General features: G+C 37.8%; 1 protein-coding gene across 3 annotated transcripts in view; it reads left to right on the plus strand.

The window, feature by feature from the left end:
* Window positions 1–14103, plus strand: part of MYLK (myosin light chain kinase) — a 176859-nt gene that overhangs the window by 85924 nt on the left and 76832 nt on the right. For all 3 annotated transcript variants that reach the window (XM_048954167.1, XM_048954165.1, XM_048954166.1), the window contains exon 11: window positions 2242–2394. In XM_048954167.1, coding sequence (XP_048810124.1) covers window positions 2242–2394 — 153 coding nt within the window. The remainder of the gene's footprint in view (window positions 1–2241; window positions 2395–14103) is intronic.

The raw sequence follows: 14103 nt of genomic DNA on the forward strand, positions 1-14103 counted from the left end.
TGCCTCACCAAACCATTATAAATTTATTCACATTCTCTGTGTGGTAGTACTTTGGTACACAACTTCAATTTACTTTAGCCTCTTGAAATATTTTTTAGTAACTTCTTTTTAATTTGCAGGAATAAAGCCTGGATCACGGTATTTCAAATGTCTTCCTTTCCGTAGTGCTTTCCTTTCTTTTTTTCCAGTTGAACATCTTTCTGCTGAATTTAAAAACAATATGACCACAACTTTAACAGAACAATTCTCTGAGAAGTGTTTTGTTTTAGAATAGCTTTATGGTCTTTCCAGAAAGCTTTTAATAAATGAGCTGGGGGAAATTTTCCCTTCTTCTGGCATAACATGCCACACAAGTAAGGTATTTTTGTTATTGTTTCTGCTGCCAAAATGTCATGGAGATTTGACTGTTCTGCTTCTAGAGAAGGGAACATTTCACTACTGGGAGAATTGTTTTTATTAGATCAAACTAAAAGTACAATGGACATAACTTATAATATTGCTGTAGGTTATTCCTCAGGGCAGATATATTATTATTATTTTCCAGGGTCTCATGAAAAGACAAAATATTGAACAATGCTTTAAAAAAAAAAAAAAAAGAGTTACAGTTCTGTTGAGTTGCAGTGAGAAAGGATATATGTGGTATCCCTGGACAAATTTTTATATTTTCATTTAGGGACATATTGAAGGAGAACATTTTCCACAAAGAACACTTATCCTATTTTTGTGCTTTTTATTTTTGTTTATGATGATGCATTTTTTATCCTTAGTTTATTTCTGACCTGGTTATCATCATAATATCATTAGGCACCATTCATAGATTCAGAGTAAGAATCCCAGGCAGCATTCCCATCATGTTAAGTACTCTACATTCAGACCATAAAGGCAGTCAAGCACCACATGCTCTCTTACAGAAAGCTTTCTCTGCTAAGACCTAAGCTCTGCATTTACATATTTCAATGTTAATGTTATTCTTATACGCAAAAATACATATTTTGACTTAATCAAGACTTACAACAGTCTGTTCAGTTGAATGAAAGGGAACTCGAGGGAACTAGTAATACAAATAAGATCTATGAAAGAACGTTTATTCTGAAATTGAAGCCTTATGGGCAGTTGATTAAACGTTCAACCCCGTTTTTCATGAGGTAGACAATTTGCTAACTTAAGTAACTTGTAAGACAAATAAGACAAGAAAATCACCTACCCTGAATTATATATTATTTTTCAGATATTGGATCAAGTTCATGGTATATATGTATTTCAGAATTAAATTTCATAAGCAGATAGTGCGTAGGTAATAACTGCCTCTAAATATTTTTAGTGTTGGAAATCAGAAATAAGAGAAAAATCTGGGCCATCGCTAAATTTGTCCTGCTGATACTGCAGAACTGGTTCTAAGAATCCCCAGAGTTTTTTGTCCTGATTTTTTTAAAGTCACTTTAGCAATGAAATTAATTTTTAACCTCCCTTTTGATCGTGATTTCCCAAGTGATAGATGTCACATCTGTTTCACCCTCTTTTCAGATGATGCTAGTTTCTCTTTCCAGCATGGTGTTCATGAGCAGATATCAGGCCCTCTTAAGCATAGCATACACTGGGAAAGCAACCAATGATGAGTCAGTAGTGGAAAGTATTTAATATGGAGAAAACAGATTGCAGAAGCATTTCAGAAGGGCTGAGATTGATGACTGTTTCTGAAACAACAGCAAGGCAACTTTAACCAGTCTACATTAACATCTAAGCATTTTCCATACCAATTTACAGAACCAGTTTCTTAAAATGTACTTCTTAATAGCTATGTCACTGTAGACCAGACTGTACCTGTCTCCTACCAGACTGTATATGCTTCAATGTAGATTAACTGCGTGGTATATCAATCTCTTGGCTCCATCACAGATCTTTTTGCCTCTCTTGGAATGTCTTCTGTTGCAAACTACGTGATTTAAAGAACTTCAAGTGCTTCATCACACCCAGCAGATTTTGTACACTGGGGCAGCAATGCCAATATCTTGTTTCAGGCAAAGTCCAATATATAGGCAATGTTTGAGCAAACACACAAGACATCTTTTACCTGTCTGAAAGATAATCTATTCAGAATTCAAATATAAACCTGAGAGCAGCATTTGGCTCTGCACTCTAATATACAGATTGCTGTTAAGCATCCAGATTTCAGGGGAAATGAGAAGTGCTTTTCAAACAAACTTGATGTATTAGGATAATTCTCTTCCTATCTGTCTGTAGAACAACCAATTCAGTATGCCCATTCCACTTTCGAAGCTGGAGTTGCAAAATTGACTGTCCAAGATGCCTTGCCAGAAGATGATGGCATTTATACATGTCTGGCTGAAAACAACACAGGACGGGCGTCATGCAGTGCTCAGGTCACAGTCAAAGGTGAGTATCTCAGCCTGCTGTAACTACTGCAGTGATGACAGCCATACTGACAGAATCCTGTGGATAAATTGAACAGTTGTTACAGTTACAGCATTATGCTCTTTGTTCTTATAATCTCATCTGGTATTTGTTTTGGTGGTTGTTTCATGGCTGCACATGATCAGACTTCACCTCCCCCTAGATTCAGGACTATTTGGTATTTGTCATCTGCAAGTTATTTTATTCTCAAAGTTATAATACTTTGTCACTGCCTCTGCAACATACTGATGAGTGTCAGTTGCCATGGGAATTATTTAATTTGTCTAGGACAAATAATACCTGTCCAAAATCAGTGCAGGCAGCTTGGTGAGAAATGTGCCCTAGGATTCCAAGATTCAGCACTTCAGCAATATACCTGCCCCTATTTAGTTTATTTGAATCCACTTAAAACACCAAGCAAGCTAAAAATGAAAACAGAGCAATTCTGTTTAATCTATGAGTTAAATTCCTGATTACAGAATTGGAAATGCAGTACCTACCCTACCCCCCTTCCCACAAAAAGGACACAAAGTAAGAAAGTACTGACTTAAAATAAGTTTGAGCCTAATCTGTTCTCAAAGCTGTCGCTTATAATTTCTCCAAAGCATTTCATCTGGATTAGCTAAGGCAAATCGAGAACTCCACCTCAAGGGAGCAGTCACTGATATGGGACCTGCTGATTCTTCACTGAGACACAGAAAAAAGACAGCCCCCCCTTACTAAGCAAATCAGAGTTATTTTAGGGGTGACATACAATGCTAACATGGGAGCACAAGTCACCTATCTTTTCCCAAGAGCACTGTGCTCTGTTTGAGCTACTTCAAGCTACTTAGTCACTGTTGCACTGATTTGAATCCCTCCCATACTTCAACTAATCTAGGGCTCAAAAGCTGCATTGCTGCAGTTACTCTGCAGTGGGGAGCTCATTCCTCCATTTCACATCCCACTTTGTTTTCTTAAGAGTCATGGAACATGCAGGGAAAAACAGAATTGAGAATGCTCATGACAGGCTGTCAGGCCATGGGTTTAACATTTTTAAGCTTTAGCTCTTCACTTCCTCCCTAAAACTCATTATGTTCCTGTTGTCATGAGGATTGCAGTAACTTTCCCCAAGACTCAGAGCAATGTAGATTTACCAGACAGAAATAGTAAATTTAAGATCTTGATTTCCGAATCTCTTTTCTTTTAATTCCATCAGATCCCATATCAAATACTTTCTGCCTTGAGGTTTCTTTGAGATCTTCAATGCTGCAGCTAAGGCTTCTCTAAATGTTTGGCTTTTGCAGAGATTACAGCAGGAAATCAGTGTACGTACAAAGAGAGAACTTCATAAATCCTGACCAGACACCAATTTTTGGGATAAAATCCATACAAATTGTTTCTGAATTGTAACTCATCTCTTCATCTCCCACATGATTTAAAGTTTTCAGGTTTCATGCAGTGCTGTTTGTTCATTCATGGCTAGAGAAATATTTTTTCTTTTGTACCTGAAATCTATTTGTATTTAATCTAAGACAGAATTAATCATCTTGCTATAGTATCTGAACCGTGTCAGAATCCAGTTTTTCTTTAACTTGCTGCTCTGGTGCTTGGGCACCTCACTGAGTCTGTCTGGGGCTGCATTGCACTTCAAATTTGTGTTTTTGGCTTCAGTGTTTTCATGCAGCATCTCATGGTGGGGCAGAACTTCTACCTGGAGTGATTTGTCTGTTTGACATCAAAGCACAGTATGTTTATTCAAAAGTAAGAAGCTCCACTTTCTAAATTAAAATAAGCACAAAGATAACTCACAAAAGTCCAACCCTGACTTTAGGAAGGATAGTCAGTAATTATTTTTTAAAAGGGAAAAAAAAAGGAAGTCTCATGTTTGAACGATAGTGCATTAACAATTAATAATTATCTGCTAAGATTTTACAGGTATACTCCGGCTCTATTTTATGTTCTTTCTGATCTTTCCTGCTTTCTTTGTCCTTCAAAAGATCTGTTACTTTGTTTTTGTCAGAGGAAAACCGTGGAATCATTGTAGGGAACAACATTTTGAAGACCCTATTTACTTCCTATAAAGGAAACAAAGGAAAGGCCTACAAAAGGCTACTCCTCCAAGTCCTACTAAAGATAGGGAGACTTTTCCAGTACTTCATTATGCTTTGTGTCTGGCCCTGTACAGTGGCAAATTGTTCCTTCCAAGTCATCAGTCTTGGATTAATTTTGCCTCTCTATTCTTAAGCAGTACAAATTCTGCCTAGCGCCCAGCAAAATCAGTCATTCCATGGTTTTCTATGAAAAAACCCCACGGCAATTAATTTTCGTCGGGGAGTTTTGGAATCTTGTTGAAAAAATCTCACACTTCATATGGATGGGGCATAGTGGTAGGTATCCCTGCTTATAGCAGGGGGGTTGGAACTAGATAATCTTAAATGTTTTACCAACCCAAACTACTGCATGATTCTATATAAGAAATGTTCAGGTCTTAAAAATTAAGCATATTCAAGCTAATCATTCAACCGAAGATCACTTAAGTATAAGACAGGCTGACTGAATTGGCAGAGGTCCATTAGGTAGACTGAAGAAAGTGAGTTAATCAAGGTGAAGCTAATTCTGATCTCGTGAAACACTAAGCAGACTAAATTGAATCTTGACACTCTTCTCTCTGATGGTGTTTTCTTAAAGCTGAGATACAGGTTAGAGATGGACTCTTGAGAGCGAACCTAGCAGATAAAAGGCTAGATTAATCAGTCTAATGCAAAAAAAATGCTGAGATGTGAGAAACTATCCAGATTACTCAAATGCTTAGTGACAGACCTCCCTGTTCCTGGACCATTATCTTTTGTGTCACTCTGTAAATGTTAGATTTTTTTTTTCATTTAAATCTAGACATCAGTTTCCATACATAGAAAAAATGGAGTTTAGGAAGCTGTGGGGCTGATGTGCAAGTTTTTCTGTAAGCTTCTAAACAGTATGCGAGTGACTGAGTTGACGCTGTTATTATAGGTGCAAAGTAGGCAATAGTGTTGTTGTTTCTATTTAATATTACACTCTTCCTATTGTTTGGAGAAATCCAATTAAGCACACAAGCCATTTTCTAAATACACCATGCAGCTCATTAAGAAAAAAAGCCAGATCTTTAAAGGCAGATGCAGACTACATTCAGATCACCTGAAATGTATTGACATTGATTATTCTCTGATGGGGAAACTGAGGTTGAATGTTAATATTAATCAACTTTCTGCCAAGGTGTTTTAACTTTTAAATAAGTTGGTTTTTTTGTGTGGTTTTTTTTTGTTTTTTAATGAAGAGGAAACTGTGGTGAGGAGAGGTTTATTGACTTGGACCTACATAGAATGAGTCAGTTACCATAATAATAATTGGTGTAATTGGAAGTGAGGTCAGCTCCAAGGGATAGTAGCTGTTCTTCAGATCTGCCTCACACCTGAGATAAGCATTCTGATATGTTGTTGTCTCTATTAGTTAACTAATCGTTGACAGGGGACAACAGCGAGATCCATCTCTAGCAAAGGTGTTATAAACACCAATATCTGGGTGTGCAACACAAGATTACAGAGGTGAAGGAGACCAGGAAGAGAGATGGGACATGTGATGGATTCCTTCTACTACTGTGCTGTAATGAACTAATATCATCTGTAGGAAGCTTTTGTTCTTTTGCAAACAGACTCTGCATGTAAAATAAGCAGTTATTTCCTTTTTCCAATGTATAAAGATGAAGCGCTTGTTACCTGAGGGCTGATTAATAGGAGAGTGATCTGTCTTGCACTTCTGCCCCACTGGAGAATATCTGACCTACTGAAGCTCTTCTTTCATCATGTGGACTTCCCAAGCTTCCCCCTTCCAGACAGCAGCATCTCTGTTTTCAAGAGGGAGGACACAAAGCCTGGGTGACATCAGCAGCACAGACCTGGAGCCATGGTACTCCTGGGGGCTCCAGTGCTCTGCAGCCTCCCAGACCTGTTTTGCTGGTGCTAGTCTTTCATACATTGTTGTCTTGAATAGAGGCCTAGCACTGCCTCCTTCAGTGAACAAACACTATTAAGCAAATACTGTTGTTTCTGCTCATTGCCTCTTGACCTCATTTCTCCCTCCCTGCCAGCAGTTCACTTTCCTGATTTCACATCTGTTCCCCTTTCTCCCTAACTGCTTTCTGTTCACACATTTATTTTTTCTTTTAGTGCAGTTTCCCCCAGCATAAGTGTCTATGTTAGGAAGCTTGTAGCCCTTGTAATCTGATTACTGTAGTCATTCATTGAGCATTGGACAAGCAGATTAGAGTCACCTGGAAGCCTGTCAGAGTCTCTGCTCTAGTAACCAGTTTACCCAAGCAGTAAAGGGAGATGCTTTCTGGGAAAACAGCTTGTTTTGCTCCTGTCACTCCTCTATCTGGTGTGAGTGGAACTACACAATACAACCAGCTGAAAGAAAGGCTATCAGGTAGGTATCTTTTCTTCCACTGCTGAGTGACTCTTTCTTAAATCATGGGTTGTTTTCCTTTCTATCTCATAATGACCTCTTGTAGACATTAATCTTTTTAAGAAGGTAATCACTGCAATAAGCAACCTCTCTTTGAATCCTTTTATGAGAGACTACAGTTGTGTTTCTCTGAGATATACTTCTGTCTGAGGTAAGTGAAGTGTGATGTCCAATTTGTCCAGAGTGATGAAATAGTTGTGACAGCTTTTCAAAGCCAATATTTGTTTGAAATAATTTGCAATACTTGAAGTGTAGCATAAATATAAAGGACTATAAACTCTTTCCAAAATATACAAGTCTAATCTTGTTAAATGTCCAAAAGATATTCCAGACCACTAGCCTGGTAGAACTGCTTGGCTATGATTAAGAATTGGTTCAGAGTTCTATGAAAATTGGGCATTTTTTATTTTTTTGTTACTTCATTGAGAGGTCAGAGGTAAGCTGTCACAAGCAGAGCTAATATTAGCTATCAAAGAAAGTCTGTCCCAGTGCCTTCACGAGCATCCCAGTGTTCTTGGTCCAGTGCTTTGCATGGGTCAACAACAGCTGTAATCCTCATAAAACTAAGCTTTTTTTTTTTTAATAAATTGCCTTCTTTCAGCAGCTCAGACTCAAACATGAAACACAATACTAGCTAGAGAACATAAACAAGGGACAAAAGCAAAACATGTGTAGAAGCTTTTAGTGATTTAGGATTTGTGCCATCAATATAAGCGGTGTTCTCTAAAGACTACTTCTTGATATAAACCATTTCCAGTAAAAAAGGAACCAAATTTGGATGCAAATAAGGGATGAGTGCTTGCAGAATGAGTTGAAGGACTGGAATTCCTTTTTTTTTTTTTTTTTTTTTTTTAATGCAAAACAAAGCTGAGATGCTGAGAGAAAAAATGTCTAATTTAAAAAGAAGAAAATCACCAACAACAGGAGAACCCCCTTCATTTGGTGGTGTTTTCAACTGTGGTCTGTGACCATTAAGCCATTGCACACCAGAATGACAGAAAACAGATGCTTTTTATAACACTCTTTGGAATGGCCTTGCAATGGCCAAGAGGCAAACTGTCCAACTTTGGATTGCCAAATTGTGTAACGTTCTATCTTCAGCTGAAAAGTGGTAGTCATCAAAACACATACAAAACCTATTAACTGAATATGTGCCTGAGTAATTTTGAAAGCATGGACATGATGCTCTCCCAGAGAATGTTTCCAAGAGCAGCTGATATGGATTAATTGCAGTGGGTTTACCTGGAGAGGAGAGGACTGAAGGGTCTTTCACTACTTCATTAGTGGCATCCTCAGGGACACTTGTACTTTCTGTGACTGCTTGTTCCTGTTGTGCTTCTATTGCACTTCTGCTCACGGAAAGCCTTTGTTTTTTTTTTTCCAATCAAAATGATATCTCAGATCAAGGTGCATTGCAATGAAGTTACATTCTATGTATGCAGCCACAGAGAAATCATGCATGCAAAAGTGAAATTCTGTCTCAGTAATATGCATGTTTTCACTGCTGGATTGTTCTGCGATACACAAAGCAATTTTTTGAAGCTGTCCATGTCAAACTAGTATAATTGCATTTACAACAAAACATATTAGTGCAGGTATTGGAGTGCATTTCTAGAGGCTAACTAACGTTGGGGAATTTGCTAGCAGTGGGCCAACTGAACTGCTGTATAAGTGCATTTCATAGATATACAGACTCTCGACCTGCCATGGATTTTCTCTCTGTGGCAGTGACAAAAGAGCCCTCACTTAATGTAAATATCTCACAGGCAGTGTTAGTCATTGGTAAGGCAGATGGCTCTGAAGGCAAAAGCAAACGGCACTTTGGCTGCAAAAACTTCCAGTGAGACTGTCGCCAAGAGATTTGGTCTGCTGACTCTGAAGAGATCTGCAGTGAACTCAGCAGGCAGCTTTGTGTCTTTGTCCTTTGCAGTCTAAATTGAGACATTTGATCATGTTTCTCCCAAATTGTTGGTCTTACTGACATTGGCAGTCGGTTGTGGGATTTCTACAGTGGCATCTCTTTGAAATGCTGCAGTTTGCAGTTGAAACTGAATAGACAAAGCAGAGGTTAAAAATGCTGAATACCTGGATAAATAACATACAGAGGGAACGAATCAGAGAAGAAAGAGCACATATGCACTGCAGCATAAGCTGTCCTGCAGTGTGCAGTAAATAGGTTGCCAGATTGGGTAAAGTGGAACTCAGCTTCCTTTGTATAACCTTCACAGCTCTGGCTAGTATAAGGATGGGGTTAATAATATTTCTGTGTAATGCAGAGCACAACATCCAAACTATTATTATAAAGCATCTCCTAAGCATATTTAAACCTTGCCTTCTATGCACAAAACTGGATTATAACTGCAGAAATAATTTATGGGAGATAGACGTGTAAAAAAAAACAATGCTAGGTCACTGATTGTCTAATTCTTGTGACTGAAGTATGCAAAACAGCATACTCACCTGTGATCTTTAATAAAGCAGAAACATCTCTACATGTCTCAGGTGTACAGGCATCTCATTTTTTTTCATTCCAGTGTATATCAAGTTTTCAGTTCTTGGGAAAATGGCAGAGAATATTTTGACTCTATCACTTTAAGCCTGAGACAGATGAGATGCGTGTCATAATACCAATTTTCTGCCTTAACAACTCAGAAAAAGTAACAGATTTTATAGCATTGTCAGTGTGAGATCTAGTAACAGCCAGATTTATTTACACTGAAAATATCTGGGGAAGTGAAACTCTTTTCAAAAAGTGTAATTCAGTTTGCCAGGCTGCTTTACAACTCTGGCTATACATGTATGTGTGAATCTGAATCTTGCTTTGAGAGTTTTTGTCGAATCTACTATTCTCTCTGAGTTCACTCACATGGAGAGCTTTTTGAGTTAAGCAGTCTCCCCAGCTTAGTTGACAGATCACCCTGTGCCAAAATTACATTTAAACACCATAAATGGTAAATGTTGCTGAGACAGTCCTTTCACACGGCTACGACTAGGCATTATTTGGCAGCTAACCATATGATCTGGCAAGCAGATTCCTCGTGTATAATTAAATCTCTCATAAGACTAAACAGTGTGTTTGCAGTGTTCTGAACATAAGGCATCTAGCTCTCTATTCTTTGTGTGTCCCTGACTTGTAACCAGTTGTAGCCATGATCTTGTGCAGCTGAGTTGTTGCGTTGATGATATATATGCTCAGTGCTGTAGCTGACTGTGCTTGAGCAAAGGACTGGGCCAGATGGTCTCCAGAGATTCCTTCTGCCCTCAGTGTTTGTGTGATTCTGTGCACTGCTGAGCATGCTGAAGTCCTGATATCTCAACGGGAGATGTCAGCATTCTGCAGCTCACATTTAAAAGTCTTTGGAAACTCTGGGCAGGCAAACAAGCAAGAAAATTTATTAGAATAGGCAATGTGTGTAAAATATTAGCTGTTTTAGCTAGAGCCAAGTACAGCCGAAGTACAGCTTTCAGAAATCTTCTTGAAGTTTGTATCCTGATATGAGTATTTGTTCCATTTAAGTTTCAGTAGCAAATCTGGGAATGAAAGTGCCAAAGAGCAGTTATTTATTCATTTTTTTCCTTCTGTATGCGCTAATTTATCTGTTTCTCTTACCTTAGAAAGTAAATGGTTGTATACTTGCTGTTAAACTGGTAAATGTGTACAGTACAATTGATTTGTAGTGGGTTAATTTCAGTGCAGCATGAATATTCCACTGACTTTTTCTTTTATATATACACCTCCAACACAATAGCTCATCTCTGCTTATCCTTTTACAATATAAATGTTTATAGTTGTATTCAAGCACCAAGTTCTAATTCATGTCTAGGTTCTAAAAAATTCAAGTGTATTTTGGCTTGAGCCCACAGCTAACATTAACACTAGTCTTGCAATAATTTTCAGTCTGCAGATGTATGGAGGTTGAGTTGATGTAAGGCACTCTTTAAATCCCAGGTTAAGAAAAGTCGAAGAGGGAATCATTTTTTTCACCTTAAATTTATATGAGTATGGGTTAAGAGATAAACAAATATTTGATATTATAGCAGTGGATAGATTCATTTTGCTGTCCATTACATAAACACAGGAGAGCAGAATAATTGATGAATGGAAAGTTTTGTATCCTTACCATTGCCTTCCAAATATTCTAAGAATCTTTATAAGAAACTGGAAGGATTTTAATTCTCCTAAATTTCTGTGGATTCGATGCACAAAGTGGCTTTTTAAAACATAGATTTGATTGCTTATTGGAGTGTTTTTCTAATAAAAAAATGAACCCTTAGGGATAAGTCAATACTGTGAGAAAAGCTTAAATTAAAATTGTAGAAAATATACATGGGTATATAGGGTTTCCTTTTCATACCTTTCTTCTTATTTCTGATCTCCCAGGCTAAGTTCTTTGAAGTGGCAAATGTGGAGCGACCTGTTTGTTTTTCACTGAACAGTGCATTTTATCACTTGCTATTTCCCAAAAGTCATGCATATCAAAGCCTGAGGAAAGGCAAAAAAGAAACAAACAAACAAAAAAAACACTGTGGTGGGTGGGTGTTTAAATCTATCATCTTGTGTAATGCCATATCAAATGACTGTTGAATTTGTAAGACCTCACAGCTCTTCAGAGACTGCCACAGCTGAGCTTATACATTATGCCAGACTACAGCTCTGTGCAGAGCTGTGAGACTTGCTGAGTTCATAATTTTAGTACAGCCTTTGAGAATTCAGTGGTCTATAATTCAGTGGTTCTATATTTGAGATAATCACAGTACCTTTTGCATTGTCTTGGCTGATTTGACTTGCATGAAACCAACAGCTGAGATTAAAAAATTGTGACTGTTTTTATAAACTACTGCAAAATGCACTAGTTGCACAATCTGAAAACAAGATATTGAAATAGGCATATGTTTTATCAAGCCCACCTTGTGTAGTGCTTTCTGATGTGCTTCAGAAATTGCTTAGACATGACCATGTACCTCAACAGCAGAAGTGGATTGGGGAAAAGAACAGGAGGAAAACATTGAACAGGTCAGGGTAGATATATTTTTTAGTTACTACGACAACATTGCTATGTGTTAAGTCTTACATTCTTTCTATTCATTCTTGAAGTTAAACCTACTCCTAATTGGAAACAATAAGAAGTAAGAGTGGTGGGGAAAATGTTAAATGACTGTAGGTGATTAAAGTGTTAACATAATAGGAAGATATCAGATCTCCTCAATTTCATATCCAGTTGATTAAGTTTGAGGATTAGAAGGTATGTAAAAAAGTCATGCCCTTGATGCCATTGTCACTTTTCTTTATGTTCCAGATTTTCTTTCCGGTGCCACAGTGTTAAAAATGAGGGGTTTCTTTCTCAACCAGAAGCATAGCGGTTGGTAGTATCTGAAGGTTCTGTGCTTTGTTCTTTTTCTTTCTCCTCCCTGATTTGGGCTCTGCAGCCAGTTGTCAGTGAAGATCATGTGAAGTTGAAACCACATTAGAGTTTGTGTGGTGAAAGGGAACTTGAAGGAATGAGAGAAAGAAAGCTCTAGTACTGTCCTTTTGTTATGTGCTGCTTTTCTACAAGCATTTACAAGCTTCAAATTTGAATATAGTTAAGGTCCAGACTTTCTAAGTTGGTCTCTACGTTATTGCATCAGTCCCTTCTGAGAAAATGCAAAGATTTTTTTGACCAAGACTAAAAAAACTAAATAATTAAACTAGCTCTGGTGTCAGTAAATCAGGTTTTTGATTGTTGGTTTTTTTTTTTCCCCCACCAAATCTAGAAGTCTACAACATCGGATTTTAAGTGAAGAAAGAATTATTACATGGAATAAGCCCCTATGATTTTTCAATGAACATACAGTAACAATATATGAAACTTAAATCTTTCTAGTTGTTGCTGCCAGATTAAAAGGTGATAGATAGTTTTGGTCATATTCTAAGTTGATCATTAGCCAATCATTATTATTCTACCTATAATGTACACAATCAAACAGAAGCACAAAATCAGAGATCTGCAATTAAGAAAAGTCTACTAAAAGTAGGAACAGATTGCTTGTTTTGAAGAAAGTCTGTTCAGGTTGCCATGGAGTCAGTCCTTTTAGCTATGTATTTATTGTGTCCTGGATGCCAAACATTTGAAAAGAAATACTGGTTGTCTTAACCATGACTAAGCTCTAATTTATCATATGATGCTGATTTGAATTGGAAATAATTTATAATTGCTTAGACATTTTTGAGCTTTTATATGCAGAAGATTGCATATCTGTTGCTAGAGAAATGCCTTCAATATCCCCATGCTGCCAAGTATGCCAACAAAAGAAAAGGACACAATTTTTAATAAGTTTTGAGAAATCATGTACTACTGCAAGAATTGTACTAAATCAAACTGCACTCATACATTGGCATAGGATAAGTTTATAAGGATAGGAAAGTCTGCAGAAAGGCTGTGATGTACAAAGTTGCCTTTGTTTCTGTCTGAAATTATCCTCAGGGAATCATAAAGGTTGGAAAAGACCGCTAAGATCATATAGTCCAACTGTCAAATTATCAACACCACACTCACCAAATTCTTTCAGAGAAAAAACTTTTCCTAATATCCAACCTGAACCACCCCTGGCACAGCACAGCAGACAGAAAAATCCCAGTTTCATCAGCCACTCCCCATAAAACTTGTGCCCCAGAGATTTCACAGCTCCACTGCACAACTAAGGCATACTCCGGAACCTCAGTGTCCTGTAGTGAGGACCTCAAAACTGAGCACAGTACTGTAGGTGCCATCTCACTAGTGTGAGTACAGGGGGGTGTTCACTTCCCTAGTCCTGATACACTACTTCTTATACAAGCCAGGATGTCATTTGCCTTCTTGGTCATCCAGGCAGACTGTTGGCTCATGTTCATTAGGTTGTCAAATGACACCCTCAGATTCTTTTATACTACTCAGCTTTCCAGCAACTCTGTCCCAAGGCTTTAGCATTGCATGGGGTTGTTGTAACCAAAGTGCAGTACCCAACACTTGGTCTTAACCAAACTTCATACATTTAGCTTCAGCCCATCAATCCAACCCATGTAGAGCCTTCCTGTCCTCAAGCAGATAAACACTTCCTCCCAATTTGGTATCATCTGCAAATTTACTGAGAGTGCACTCAATCTCCTTGTCCAGATCATCAGTACAAATACTAAAAAGGACTGGCTCCAAAACCAACACCTGAGGAACACCACTCACGACTGGCTGACAG

Source organism: Lagopus muta, chromosome 8 (assembly GCF_023343835.1).
Source record: "Lagopus muta isolate bLagMut1 chromosome 8, bLagMut1 primary, whole genome shotgun sequence".
In the NCBI taxonomy this organism is placed as follows: domain Eukaryota; kingdom Metazoa; phylum Chordata; class Aves; order Galliformes; family Phasianidae; genus Lagopus; species Lagopus muta.